The sequence below is a fragment of the Odocoileus virginianus genome, chromosome 6 (assembly GCF_023699985.2).
Source record: "Odocoileus virginianus isolate 20LAN1187 ecotype Illinois chromosome 6, Ovbor_1.2, whole genome shotgun sequence".
Classification (NCBI taxonomy): domain Eukaryota; kingdom Metazoa; phylum Chordata; class Mammalia; order Artiodactyla; family Cervidae; genus Odocoileus; species Odocoileus virginianus.
Genome location: NC_069679.1, coordinates 38,674,693 through 38,688,211, shown reverse-complemented (window position 1 = coordinate 38,688,211; position 13,519 = coordinate 38,674,693). Strand labels below are relative to the sequence as shown.

At 36.4% G+C, this 13,519-nt stretch overlaps 1 protein-coding gene across 4 annotated transcripts in view; it reads right to left on the bottom strand.

Annotated features, from left to right (window-relative positions):
• ICE2 (interactor of little elongation complex ELL subunit 2) overlaps positions 1 to 10,061 on the bottom strand; it is a 59,943-nt gene extending 49,882 nt beyond the window's left edge. The window contains exons 1-5 of one of the 4 annotated variants that reach the window (XM_070469198.1): positions 9,921 to 10,061; positions 9,660 to 9,720; positions 8,866 to 9,000; positions 6,707 to 6,811; positions 838 to 1,099 (exon numbers count right to left, since the gene is read on the bottom strand). In XM_070469198.1, the coding sequence (XP_070325299.1) occupies positions 838 to 1,099; positions 6,707 to 6,811; positions 8,866 to 8,906 (408 nt within the window). In that variant the 5' untranslated portion in view covers positions 8,907 to 9,000; positions 9,660 to 9,720; positions 9,921 to 10,061. Of the gene's footprint in view, positions 1 to 837; positions 1,100 to 6,706; positions 6,812 to 8,865; positions 9,001 to 9,659; positions 9,721 to 9,920 lie in introns of those variants that run through there. The other 3 variants (XM_070469197.1, XM_020894115.2, XM_070469199.1) reach the window with 3 other exon arrangements.
• Positions 10,062 to 13,519: the final 3,458 nt, after the last annotated feature.

Genomic DNA, 13,519 nt, shown 5'->3' with positions numbered 1-13,519 from the left:
ATCTTGGAATAAGACACCTGGTTAAAAACAATCACTTCTCAATCACTGCACTAATAATTTGATCATTTACAAAGCAGAAATCACAAAACAGATAACTGCAAAAAGAGAAAAGCTGATGACTAACACTATAATCAGAAATTAATAAATTAATTTAATAAAATGTTCTAAATTAACATAAAAAGGGACAAACACTCAAATGGAAAAATAAGCACACATATAAACAGGCAAGTTACAAAACAAGAATTAGAAATGACTTATAAACACATGCAAAGTGCTTATTTTCATTAGTAACCACTATAATATAAAGCAAAAGATTGCCATTTTTTCCCATATGTTCAGTATTAGTGAAGATATTCTGGAAAAACCTTTGTACAATAGTGGTACATACAAACTGGTTTAAAATTACTGTAGAACGATTTGCTCATGTGTAACTGCAGCTCAAAGCCTTAAGAACATGTATAGTTTTTCATCTGGTAATTATATTTCTAAGAATTTATCTCAAGGAAATATCACAGATATGAACAATGAGTTTGCAACAGTGATGTTCAACACAGCAACACATAATTGAGAATTTGGAAACAAGTAATAATTACACAAAAATTTTAAAGTGATTCAAGGTAAAGTTCTACTACCAGTACTTAACATGAACTAGGGTGAAACATACTCAGAACTAGTGCAAAATGCCTTAACTATGAATTAAAGCATTAATATTCTGTCAGTTAAATTCCTTTTATTTTTAATTTTTATTAATAATATTTATTGTACCTAAAAAGCAAATTTAAAATACTTTCTAACTTTTAAATATTTTTTATGGAAGCTGAAGAACAGAATACATACCAAGTACTGCAAGTAGTCATTTTTATTTATTCCAACAGTTTTGGAATTTGCAGGGACTTTTGCATATTTAACCAATAAATCCACATAATTTCTCTGTTCTCTCTGGGAGAAACGAGAGAAACGAGGATAAGGAACTCTTGGTTTTGGAAGAAGAACCATTCCAACTGTGGTTTTAACTTTTTCCTTTGCTTGAGCTGATGAATTAACTGTCGGCTCATTTCCCACAGAACCTGCTGAGGCATTCAAATTTTCTCCTATACGTCTGGCAAAAAAAAATACAGTTTACAAATATGTGCTTTTCATAAGAAGATTACTATCATGAAACTTCATGATTCTCAATCACCAAGGAGAATATAGAGTGATTAACAGACTAAATTCTGGATTATTATCTAACTCTGCCACCTGCATTTTGATATTTAGCCATTTAGTATAAATTAAATATTCTGCAGGATAGTATCATATCACAAGTCTACCTTCAATTATCTGATGGAGAGGAAGAGGCATATTCTTAAACAAGTTATTCAGTTTGGAAGTTTCTCCCCTTTACTGAAGAGGAGTTAATCACTCCTACCAATTATATATGCAGGTATTTTGGATTTACATTTTATTACAATGCAAGTTGCTTTTTAATACTCAAATTCTTCAATAAGATATATCAGTTAATGTAGTGAACAAAAGCCACTAGGAAAAGGATAGGATGAGGTCATAAACTTGCAGTTCAGAAATTCATTGAGATTCTAAATTTTCTGGTTTCCCCTGCATTTATTATTTTAGAGTTAAAAAGAAAGTCTGAACACTGTGTGGATATATACTATGGAAGCAATGGTTGTTTGAAAAAAGTTGTATAATCCTCTATCACTCATGCACATGGCTGAGTCAATCGAAATGTCTTGTATGAATACAGGAAATCTTGGCATATCTATAGTGAAATGCACTAGAGGAAAAAGTAGTGAGTAGCTAGAGAACCTGTTACCATATTTGTTTACGAAACGCCACCCCCAATTAAAAAAAAAATCACCTTATTATCCCAGTTAAGGTACATTAACACAAATTTCTTACCTGGTACGTATTCTGTCTCTGTTACTGCTATTCAGTGTTATAATCTACATTTTCCATAAGAGTCTTAAAGTACACACACAAAACTACACTTTCTTAGCCTCTGCAACTTTAATTTCCACCACAGTAATCATACCCTATGATTTGGTTCTAAACTAAACAACAATAACCAAAAGGAAGGGAAACTCATGAAAGGATGAATGTCTGCTGATTCATTCTTCATTCATTAGTATTTATTTTGAGTGACTACTACCATGTGCCAGCCCTATGCTGGGTAGTAGACATACAGCCATACAACCAACACTGAGTGTGGTAAGTCTCTACTCTCTAGGATTTTATAATTAAGTGGATCAGACAAATGAATGGGGAAGAAACAGAAGTAAATACGTACATCAATACAATGTGACTATGGAGACCTCGGGTTTCCAAACTGAACATATTGAATAGGTGACTGGGGAGAATCCTAAGGATATGGAAATCAGGGATTAAGAGGAAGAAAGGGGAGGGGAAAGAAATATCCAGAGCAATGATTCTCAATCTAACAGTATTAACCCTCAGAGCATTCTGGAAGCCTGTGTATGTATCCGGGTTTTCCCAAAACAGAAGAATAGAAGGCCTTTAGAGGTCAAGAACACTAGATTTTTATAATGTGTGGTAGTGTCCTGCACAACATTCAGAAGTCATTTCAAATTTTCCTTTCTCATATACAAGTAAGTGTGGTCTGTTATTATTACTGTATTATTATTATTATCCAGCAATAAATTTTACTTTTATTTTTATGATTTTTTTGTGATATAGTTTATCTTAAATCCAATTTTTTTCATGTCAGCTGGTGCATCTGACTACTTCATTAAATCTTCTAGTGCAGTAGCATCTACTATAGTACACGACAAAAATGATTTTCCTTTTATTTCACATTTATGTAAAGCATTATTTTAAAGTATTATGTCTGTGGCGACTAATATCTATTAATTTTAATTCATAGCAAAGAGGTGTCTTATTTCTTATTAACATTTGTCATGCAAAGTAGGAAAGTTTCAGCCTCATAAGTCTGAGGATTACCAATATCTGTGTCTGGATGAAGGGTGAGTCAAACCCCATCTAAAACTACCACTAATGTGTTTTAGATCACCTTTAAAATACTAGAATAAACACGGTAAAAATTTCAAAATTCTTAAAAAAAAAAAAAAAAAGACTTAAAAGGCCCCCCAATAAGCAAAATATTCAAGACTACTCTTTTAGAACTAAACTCTGTATGGAAAACTAATCAAGAGAGCAGGTTAGTGAACAGCAAAAGAATATTGGAAATTAAAATAAGGATGCTTAGATTGGCTCTGAAAATACAGGTGAAGACATACTTAGCTACTAAAGTTTCTCCAATAACTGCATAAAAAATAAGCATATTTTAGGTTAACAAAATGAATATTAACTGCTGATCTTGGGAGAAATGTAATACAGCAAATTGATTTCTCACTAGAAAATGTCTTGAGAGCTATTCATACCTAACAGTATTGTGTCCGCAACTCTTAACAGTACTGCTTCACAGCTGTCTCTCTGAATATGAGAACATGTCTGTCCTTGTGGCACAAACTGGCAAATTTAATTAAGCTGCTGCAGCAACAAGATGCTGACTCAGATATGCCAGAGTAGGAATGTCAAGAAATTCTAGCAGTTTAAATTGGCTACATTCAGCAAAGAATGAAATGGCAGCGCATCAAGATCATTTCTGTGTGCAGTGCTGTCAAAATCTTCATCAGGGAGCAAGCCAAAAGCATCTGACAGGGTTTCTCTATCCACATTTACAGCATTATATTTAATTTAAGTTGATAGTTTGAAGTTTTCTTCCTTCATTTTGTCAACTACCTACTCTCTTGTTTTACCTTAAGTTTCTATGAAAAAAAGGCAGAATTCAAAACTTTTTGCTTCCTATACTTTAAAGTCTCCTGGTTTGGGTAGCTTCTTTAAGTAGCATTTGGAAATGGTGCTTCTAGCTCCCATCTCAAGTCTACCTGTACCCACTGAATTTGATTTACTTATGTACATTAAACATGTTAAAAATTTTTTTCTTCTTTTTTTTGTATTTGAAGCTACTTTCCCTTTTGCTGCCTTAAAACTCAGTTATAAATATCTATAACCAGAAACTAATTTTTTTTTTGAAACTAATTTTTTAAAAGGCAAAATTTTTAACTTTTAGTGGAGGGAGAAGGGTTGAATTAAAAACCTCACATTGAAAGTAGCATAAACAGAGGTATTAATATTTTCTCAAATATGTTATTTATAGAACATAAAAAAATTGCAAAATTAGGGCTAATAAATTTACATTCTTTCTGGTTTTTTTTTTATCAAGAAAACTGGTAATTAAATATAGTCTGAAAATTCATTCTTACTATAAGAAAAAAAGATTTTAGGAGTTAAGTGTACTCAGCTTCCAGTAATATGTCCTCTTCTTTACATATTTCAGACTATAACCCACACTTGGGATATGCTGAATAGAACCAGATTCACAAAGAATCATAAAATATTTAAGAAGCAGAAGCAGAATGAATGACTAATACTGGAAATTTTTAGTCTGGAAAGATGAGGCTGAGATAAAAGTTAATAAAAGTGAGTTTTTTTGTTTATTTTTTTTAAGAGTAAAGATATATGTGCACTAAATCTCAGGACATGAATATTGGTAGGCATTCTTTGATTCAAATTAACAAAGGCAATTGTTTAACTGATAACAAGCTTTAAGAAGTTAGTTATCTCCAAGAAGAGGTACAAGCTGGATAATAGAAATAGCTTCTGAAAAATATTCATAGATGCACACTGATAAGGAATTTATAGTCTTAACCTTTTGTAGTTGATACTTGCAAAGAAAATAATCATGCACTTCGGCAACAAATGTTGCTCCTGAAACTGCCTCTTTAAAGCAGTTCTGAAAATGTCTTATTAATACAACTTCTGCTTGCCTTTATTTGAACTTACCTATTTATCTGTTGGAATCAAAAAAGGACTTGTTTAATGTTTTTAATGGCAATCTGGCAATATCTATAAAAATTAAAATCACACACACATCTTCCTCTCATAGGGACTTATTCTTATACCAGTAAGTATACAGAAAGGATGCTCACTGTTTCTAATAGCAAAGGAATGAAAACAGCCTAAATGAATATCAGTGGTAGTAATGAGTTAATTCCACTAAGAAATACCAGTCACCAGAAAACCAGGAGGAAAATTAGAGGCGAGTGAGATACCTCCATAGAAAATAGCTCATTATCTTTACAGGAGTAGTTTTAACGGCCTAGTGAGGGTAGGAGACAGATCATAGTGAGATGTTCAGTGAAAGCAAGTGCAATGGGATGTGCAGTAAAGGGAAGGTGTTCTTTTTTCCCCCCCATTCTGTTTCTCAAATAGATGCTCCAAATCTGTCTTTTGGCTGAAGCATTTAATCCATTCAAGGTAATTTTTGGTAATGCTACCTTGTTAACTGTTTTCTGTAGGTCTTATAGCTTTTTTGTCCCTCATGTCCCCCCAGCAGCCATATACAAGTACAAAGAAGTCTTAAGTACGAATGAGAGAAGAGGTAACACTACCTAGGAGGGAAGGTGAAATTCAGGGATTGAGACAGGACAAACTTGAGCATGCTTAAATACTGATAGAGCGAGAAGAAAGAGGGAATTCCCTGATGGTCTAGCAGTTAGGACTGAGCTTCCACTGTAGGGGGCACTGGTTTGATCGCTGGTTGAAGAACTAAGATCCTTCAAGTTTGCGCCACTTGACCAAAGAGCCCCCCACCCAAAAACAAAAGAGAGAGAGAGAAGTGGGAGTAACAGGGGATGCTAATTGACAGGGCACTGAAAAAGTGGACAAAATGGGGTCCCATTCCATGCAGAGGGTGGAAATATGTTTCCTCCATTGCAAAAGAAGTAGAGAAAAGATGAAAGTAAACATTGAGTTCTTCTAGGGGAGCTCCCCAATTCTTCATCTGGCATATTATCATTTCTTTCTAGTAAACTTCATGACTCAGTTTTAAGATTCACCCACAAGAGAGTAGATGCAGCCAATCACAAAGGAAAGAAGAGCTGTTATAGGCAGGTAAGCAGTGAGAAGGGGAAATTATTACTGTCACAACACACATTCTCATACCAGAAATTTGGTGGCATGAAATTTATGGCAATTTGGTGGTATCTATTAAAATATAAAATGTTTATAGTATCTGCCCAAATAATTCAATTTCTATAAATTTATCTTATAGAAATAATTACAAGAAATTTATAAATGTTACTGTTAAAACTGCACAAACATTTTACAATGTAAAACTGGTGAAAAGAATTAAAAGTATCTCTGTATAGTAAAGTAATATGCAGCCATTAAGAAGACTGAGATAATATAGGGGCACAAAATACCTAAAGTATTATGTTAAATGAAAAAACAAAATTGCAAAAGTTTTATAGTGTTTATAGTATTTATAGTGTGATTTCCAACCTACATCCCTCTTTTTTGGGCCGCATACTGCATGGCTTGTTCGCTGACCAGGGATTGGACCCGGGCCCTCAGCAGTGAAAGCATGAAGTCCTAATCACTGGACATCCAGGGAACTCCCCTAATTTTTAATATGTATCTGTTCATGTGTAGAGAAAGGTCTTAAAAGATGTTACATATGTGCACCAAAGAGTGGTCTTTTGGGGATACTAAGTTCTTCTATTTTCTAATTTTTACATTCCTATAATTCAAATGTTTCACAGTGGATATAGACAGGTAGATATAAAACTTCAAGTATCAGAAAAATATCAAATATGTATATAAATAACCAAATAAATAAGCATATTACCTGCTAGATAAAATACATAGTTCTTTTAAACTTGGAGCCATGGAATGATCTTTATAATTTTCTTGAGAAAAAAACGTCTTAAGACCATTTTTTGGTGAAACATCCCTGAAAAACAAAGTAATTTACTTGGATTTGACAACTGAAATATCAGGCTAGATTAACAAGCATAATGGTACAACTGCAATTTAAAACTACATGTCCCCGACCTCTCCTTTCCCAGAAAATCACTTCTTAACGTTTTAACTTCCCATACCAGATGTGTGAGTTTAGATGTTTTACTTCTTGTATAGTTTTTAAGCTAGGCCCATTCTGAAATTCTCCAATTTCAATAATCAGCCTTGTTTTTTCCTTTAGTACTCATTTTAGGCTCTGTGGCATAACATTAAGCTGTTTGATTGCTCAAAGAAAATGCTTCCCAACTTATTTTCGTCTCATTCACTATTGTGCTCAGCCAAAAAACACTACAAAGACTGATTATCCAATTATTTTTGTTTACTTGGCAAATGTGATCAATAGTGTGCCTCTGCTAAAACCACTTGTAAGGTCATATACGATTTTCCATACTGTAATTAACTTACAGACTAACATACTGTAGTCAAGGCTTTCCATCTAGTAAATGTCAAATAAATGCTGGTTTAAGGAAACATTTTAAAAATTAAATACACTGACACCCATTAATCTAGGGAGGACAAAAATTAGTAGGATTCTATAGAAAAGAACAGTTCCAAGGTCTAAAATACATTGCAAAGGCAATGCAAAGGCCCTGAACCACACTTGGTTTCACAATATCAACGGTATAGAACAGCATCTGTGTTGCATTTGAACACATTCTTTATAGCAAGAAGCATAAATGACCATATCTCTAGGAACTTACAACAGAACAATCTAATCAAATAGCACCTGCAGCTGGCCATTCCTAAAATGGGAAATTCTAGCATATTTGCCCCATATTCATTTCTATTTTTAAAGGTGTTTATCTAAAAAACAATGATTAATGTACAAACAATAAAATTAAAAAGTCTTATTTGCTATACACCAGGGTAGTTTCTTATTACTTGCAATGTATTTGTGACATCTCATTAAAAAACAAAGTCACAGGCCCAGGGATTGTGAGCTCCCTGGAGTAAGGGAGCACTCTTTGCAATAAGCATGTACTTATTAAGCATATACTGATTTTATCTGATAAATCTGACATTTTACACTTTGTAAATTGAAGGTGTATAACATGTTACTTCGATAACATTTCTATATTGTAATATGATTGCTAGTGAAGTAATATGAATATTACATCATTATACACAATATCATCATCTACATTATATTAGCATACATACTGATTGAATCTTTGAGTCAGGTGCTATCTTAGCTATCATTGTTATCTCTTGTAACTTTTATATTCTCCTCTGCTAGCAAACTCCTTCACTAGTATAGATGTTCAGTAAATGTGTGTCAAATTGACCTACAGCAGCACATACATTAGATTTCTATTGCCACTATATTACTTAATAGAGTCCTTTATTTGGGATGGTCTCATACATTTCTAAAATAGTCTATGCATTTACATTATCACTTGATATAGATTCCAATATTTTTTAAAAAAGCTTGTCAATTCTTAAAGGTCTATTCCTTGTACAGATATGGGCTAGGTTCTTGAATACAAGAATATTCCAGTATCTCTCCTTCACTAAGACCAACAATAAATACAGGATGGACTTATACACAGATGAAATCTAAGTGCTGAAATGTCATCACTTTAGGAGAGGAAGTACAGTCAAAGGTAACTCAAAACTGCTCCGTAGGTGTGGATGAAAATTGTAAACTCTTAAGCTATGAAACTTATCCTCTTGTTTCCTCCAGATCTCTTCAGGTCAGATACCCTCCGTTCCTAAACTAGTCACCAGACCCACTTCAATCTCGTTGCATAGGTGCCTAGTCAGTCCCTCAGTTGTATCCGACTCTTCAAGACCCCCATGGACTGCAGCCTGCCAACCTCCTCTGTCCCTGGCATTTTCCAGGTAAGAATACTGGAGCAGGTTGCCATTTCCTTCTCCAGGGAATCTTCCTGACCCAGGGACTGCACCTGTGTCTCCTAAGTTGGTAGGCGAATTCTGGAAAGCCCCTCAGTCCACTTTAGGGGATTACAAACAGATGTAACTCACCAGTTCAACCTTGGTTCACCCATGGCCATCATGGAGTTCATATTCCTAGATTTCTCCTTCACTCTAGTTCACAATTCTGCTGCCTGGCAGTGCAGGCTCTTAAAAGAAGAGGATTTCTCCAGAATTTGCACTCAACTGAGGAAAAACCAAAGATCAAGAACAAAATCAGGTGACTGGCAGGCCAGATACTGTTAACTCAGATGAGGCAAGAACCTGTTCCTAACACCTACCCTTACCCGACACAGACACTTAAAAAAAAAAAGGCAGACAGATGACTATTTCCAAGGTCTTTGAGGCAGAACCGCGAAGCTGACACGGGATCAGTCCTTCTCCATTTAACTTATTCCAAGAACTTCGCGAAATAAGAAGGAAACACAATGGCATTCTCACTGCTCATATACTAAATCCCGTTAGGGCACGGGATGCATATCTTCACTCAGCCTCCTGCCCCGACTCCCTTACTGCCAAAAGAAATCATGCTTCCACCTTCCCAACGATAATTATGGGGCAAATTCTGGCGAGCGACTTAGGACAGAAGCTCTGTATACCAAGAATCTTTCAAACAGAACCTCACTTTTGCGGAGACTGAGGTCTAGATAACCTAAGTGGCATTTAACGGGATCACGAAGAGGAATCACTAGCACTACAAATCTGGTCTGAACATCAACACTCCAAGCTCAGTGCGTCTCCTGTCATCCTGTGCGTCCAGATAAAGAGTTTGTGGGCAACGCAGTCAAATACTAGAGTCTCTCTCTCAGTAACGGACGGGCCTCACCTGTTCCTACTGAACCCACCTTCCACACTTTTGCCCGGAGAGAGGCTGGGGCGAGAGAGCCGAGGAAGACACAAGGAAGGCTGAGGGAAAGGGAACCAAAGGAGAAGCAAGGTTCCAGGGAGGTAAGAAAACGGCCAGCAAACCCGGAGAACAGGTCTGCGCTAGCACCAGCTGTTCAGGGTCCCGGCACGGCCAACGGGCCGCCATGTTCCCGCCTCCCGACTCTCACGAGCGCGCCCTCCCCACCGCTTCTCCGTCACAAAACTGCCTTGCCGCCCACCTCGTGGTCCGCGGCGGCTCTGGCCTAGACCGCGACCCCCCGGAACAAAAACACATCCTCCACCCGACTCCTCTCTCGCCCGCGCGCTCCCTGGGAAGGCCTTATTTAAAGGACGCGGCGGCACCGCCTCGACCCTGCGTGATGGCGTCACCAGTGACGCAGTGGGCGGGGCCCTCTCCAGATCCCCAGACTCCTGGTAGTCTGCCCTGGAAGCTGAGACAGGATTTGCTGGACACTCGCCTTGAGAGGCGGCTGCTGCTAAGTCGCTTCAGTCGTGTCCGACTCTGTGCGACCCCATAGACGGCAGCCCACCAGGCTCCTCTGTCCTTTGGATTCTCCAGGCAAGAATACTGGAGTGGGTTGCCATTTCCTTCTCCGGGCTGCATATTGTCCTAGAAAGTCCTCCACCTTGAGGGTATGGTAAGTTGGAAGGACAAGCACAGTACTGGAAATACCCAGACTTTGTTGTGACTTTACTCAAGTGTCTTAACTGACTCATCAATAAAATAGAGATATTGTGAGCACGGAGCACCTATTCAGCAGTTTTTTGAGAGGATTAAATGCATTTTCCTATACTTAGAAAAGCGCTACAACCATTAAGCTGTCTGTTTTTCTTGACTAGCAGCAACCTTTTACCAAGGAGGTTTGCTTGGTTACATCTCCCTTCCAGAATACCACATGTATACTGACCTGTCACCTTACCTCTTTGGTTCCTCAGAGCTGAGAGGCAGTCTCCTGGGTTATACTCTTCAGTAAGTCCCTAAATAAAATTGAAACTCACAGCTCTCATGTTGTGTGTTTATTTCAGTGGTGTGCGCACACACACACACACACACACACTATAGATACTATGGGAACCCAATGAGGAGGGAACTCATTCTGACTGAGACAATTTAGAGGCTACTTCAGAAAAGAAGTTTCATTTAGCTGGGTCTTGTAGGACTAGTAGTTCATTGGATAAAGGGGCTGTGGTTTTGGGGGTGTGAAGAGCACATAAGAATGAAACAGTGCTGCCTGGTGTGGGAAGGAGAACAGCTACTGTATCACTGTGTTGGGGAAGTGAAGGCCCTTAGATGGGGAAAAGGAAGGGGCCTAAGAGGGTCTTCCTACCATGCTAAAGAATTTAGAACTTTGTTCTTTGAGTTACAGGGAAAACACGGTGTGTGTGTGTGTGTGTGTGTGTGTAAAAGTTTTTATTGAGGTGTAATCCATGTTCCATAAAATTTACTTCAGTTATTCACTGATTTTCAGTAAGTGCACAGCTGTGCAACTCTCAACACTACCAAGTTTTAGAACATCTCCATCGCCCTGAGAAATCCTGTGTGCTCCTTTTCAGTTAATCTCTCTTCCCACCTCTATCTCTGGCCAAACACTAAGTAGCTTCATAATTCTACAAACTTGCCTTTTCTGGATGCTTCAGATAAATAGAATTATACAGTATATAGTCTTTTGCACCTGGATTCTTTTCTCCTAGTAGATCATCCATTTTTGAGGATCATCCATGTTGTAGCAAGTATTAATAATTGTTTTGTTGCTAAATGGTAGCACATTTATGTATATACCCATTTTGTTTATCCCGTCGACACAATGAATGTTAGATGGTTCCCACTTTCTGGCTATTATGAGTTATCTTGATGTGAATGATTGTATACAAGTCTTTGTGTGAAATTTGTGTTTTCATTTCCCTTGGGCAGATACATAGAAATAGAATTGTTGGGTTGTATGGTAAATTTGCGTTTGACTTTTTAAAACACTGCCAAATGTTTTTCAAAGTGATTATTCTATTTTATTCTGTGGATATTAAAGCAGAAGAAAGATTTTATTTCCATTTTTGCAAAAACTGAGAAATAAACTCGTAAGGGGTACAAGAAGCCAATTTCATTTTGAAAGAATTTACAAGAGTAGTTACTCATTTTGAGTTTATAAAATGGTTCAGTGGACCACAATTTCACAAAGAACTTTAAAATACAAGTACCTGGCTAAGTGAAGTTATCAGACTTGTTATGTGTATTTCTTCTTGTCAACCAAATCAAGATAGAGAAATGTGCAAGGTCATCTATTTTTTTTTTTTTTCTTAAATCAGTACCATGTTATTCTCCTACCCTTCAGCTAACAAGCTTCCTTTGCTTGATCTGGTATGAACTTGGCCATGAAGTGAAGCTGCTAACTACTTCATTCAGGGAATTTCTTCTGGAATTTACAATTATCCATGAGGTCTTTTCAAAGTGAGAATCCAGAAATAGCCCCCTGGCAAAGATGTTTCAATCTAGTAATTGATTCAGAAACTAATGGAAGAAATACTGTTGCCAATAGTAGTTTGTTCTAATTAGGCTTTTCAGCAATAAAGGATACTTCAAGTGAGGAGGAATTATCATTACTCCTGAAAAGCCAAAGAAATGCTGTCAGAACAGAATGACTCAAGTATTCAAATTTTTCTATTCAGAAGATAACAGTTTTGAAGTATATTTTATTGGGTTCTTTATTAGATGGTCTCTGGGCTAAAATAAGACCCAGAATTAACTGTTCATTTGAATGCCAATCTTTTATTTCTTTTTTTAATTTTTAAAATTTGAAGTATAGTTGATTTAAAATGTTGTGTTACTTTCTAGGTTATCACAGGATTTTGAATATAATTCTCTGTGCTGTTCCATAGGATCCTGCTGTTTATTTATTGATACACATAATAGTTTTTAACTGTTAATCCTAAACTCCTAATTTATCCCTCCCTATCCCCTTTCCTTTTTGGTAACCGTAAGTTCATTCTCTATGACTGTGAGCCTGTTTATATTTTGTAAATAAGTTCATTTGTATATTTTAGATTCCTCATTTAAGTGTTACACATGGTATCTGTTTTTCTCTTTCTGACTTATTTCACTTAATACAGTAATCTCTAGGTTCATCCATGTTGCTCCAAATGGCATTATTTCATTCTCTTTTTTTAAATGGCTGAGTCCATTGTATGTATGTACACATTATCTTTATCCATTCCTCTGTCAAAGGAGAGAGATTTAGGTTGCTTCCTTGTCTTGGCTATTGTAAATAGTGCTGCTATCTTTTTGAATTTGTTTCCTCTGGATATTTGCCCAGGAGCGAGATTGCTGAATCACATGGAAACTCTATTTTTAGTTTAGTTTTTTTTTTCCAACCTCCATACTGTTTTCCACATTGGTTGCACCAATTTCTCAGCAGTTTTTTTTTTTTTTCTTCACATTCACTCCATGGATGCTAGTTATTTATAGGTAGCCCCTAACTATCCCACAGAGAGAAGGTAATAATAACAGAAATAATTCCAAGTAGGGTAACTAAATAAGTATTTGTCTTTAGAATACAATGTATATTTTATGGAAACAGTAAAGAAAAAATGGTAAAAGATAGATGTGAGACTTGTTAGGGGGTGACTATTGTAATTAACTGTGAGGGAGGCTAAAATTAATTTTGTTCTGTAGGCAAAAAACAAGTCACAGTTGAAGCATCTTCTCCCCTACAAAGAAATCATTCTGGAATTAAAAATACTGTTTGAGAAACCGATCAGGCAGATAAATAACAAATGGATTACTGAGACATGACTATATCTTACTAGAGTCAATATTTCCCCTCCA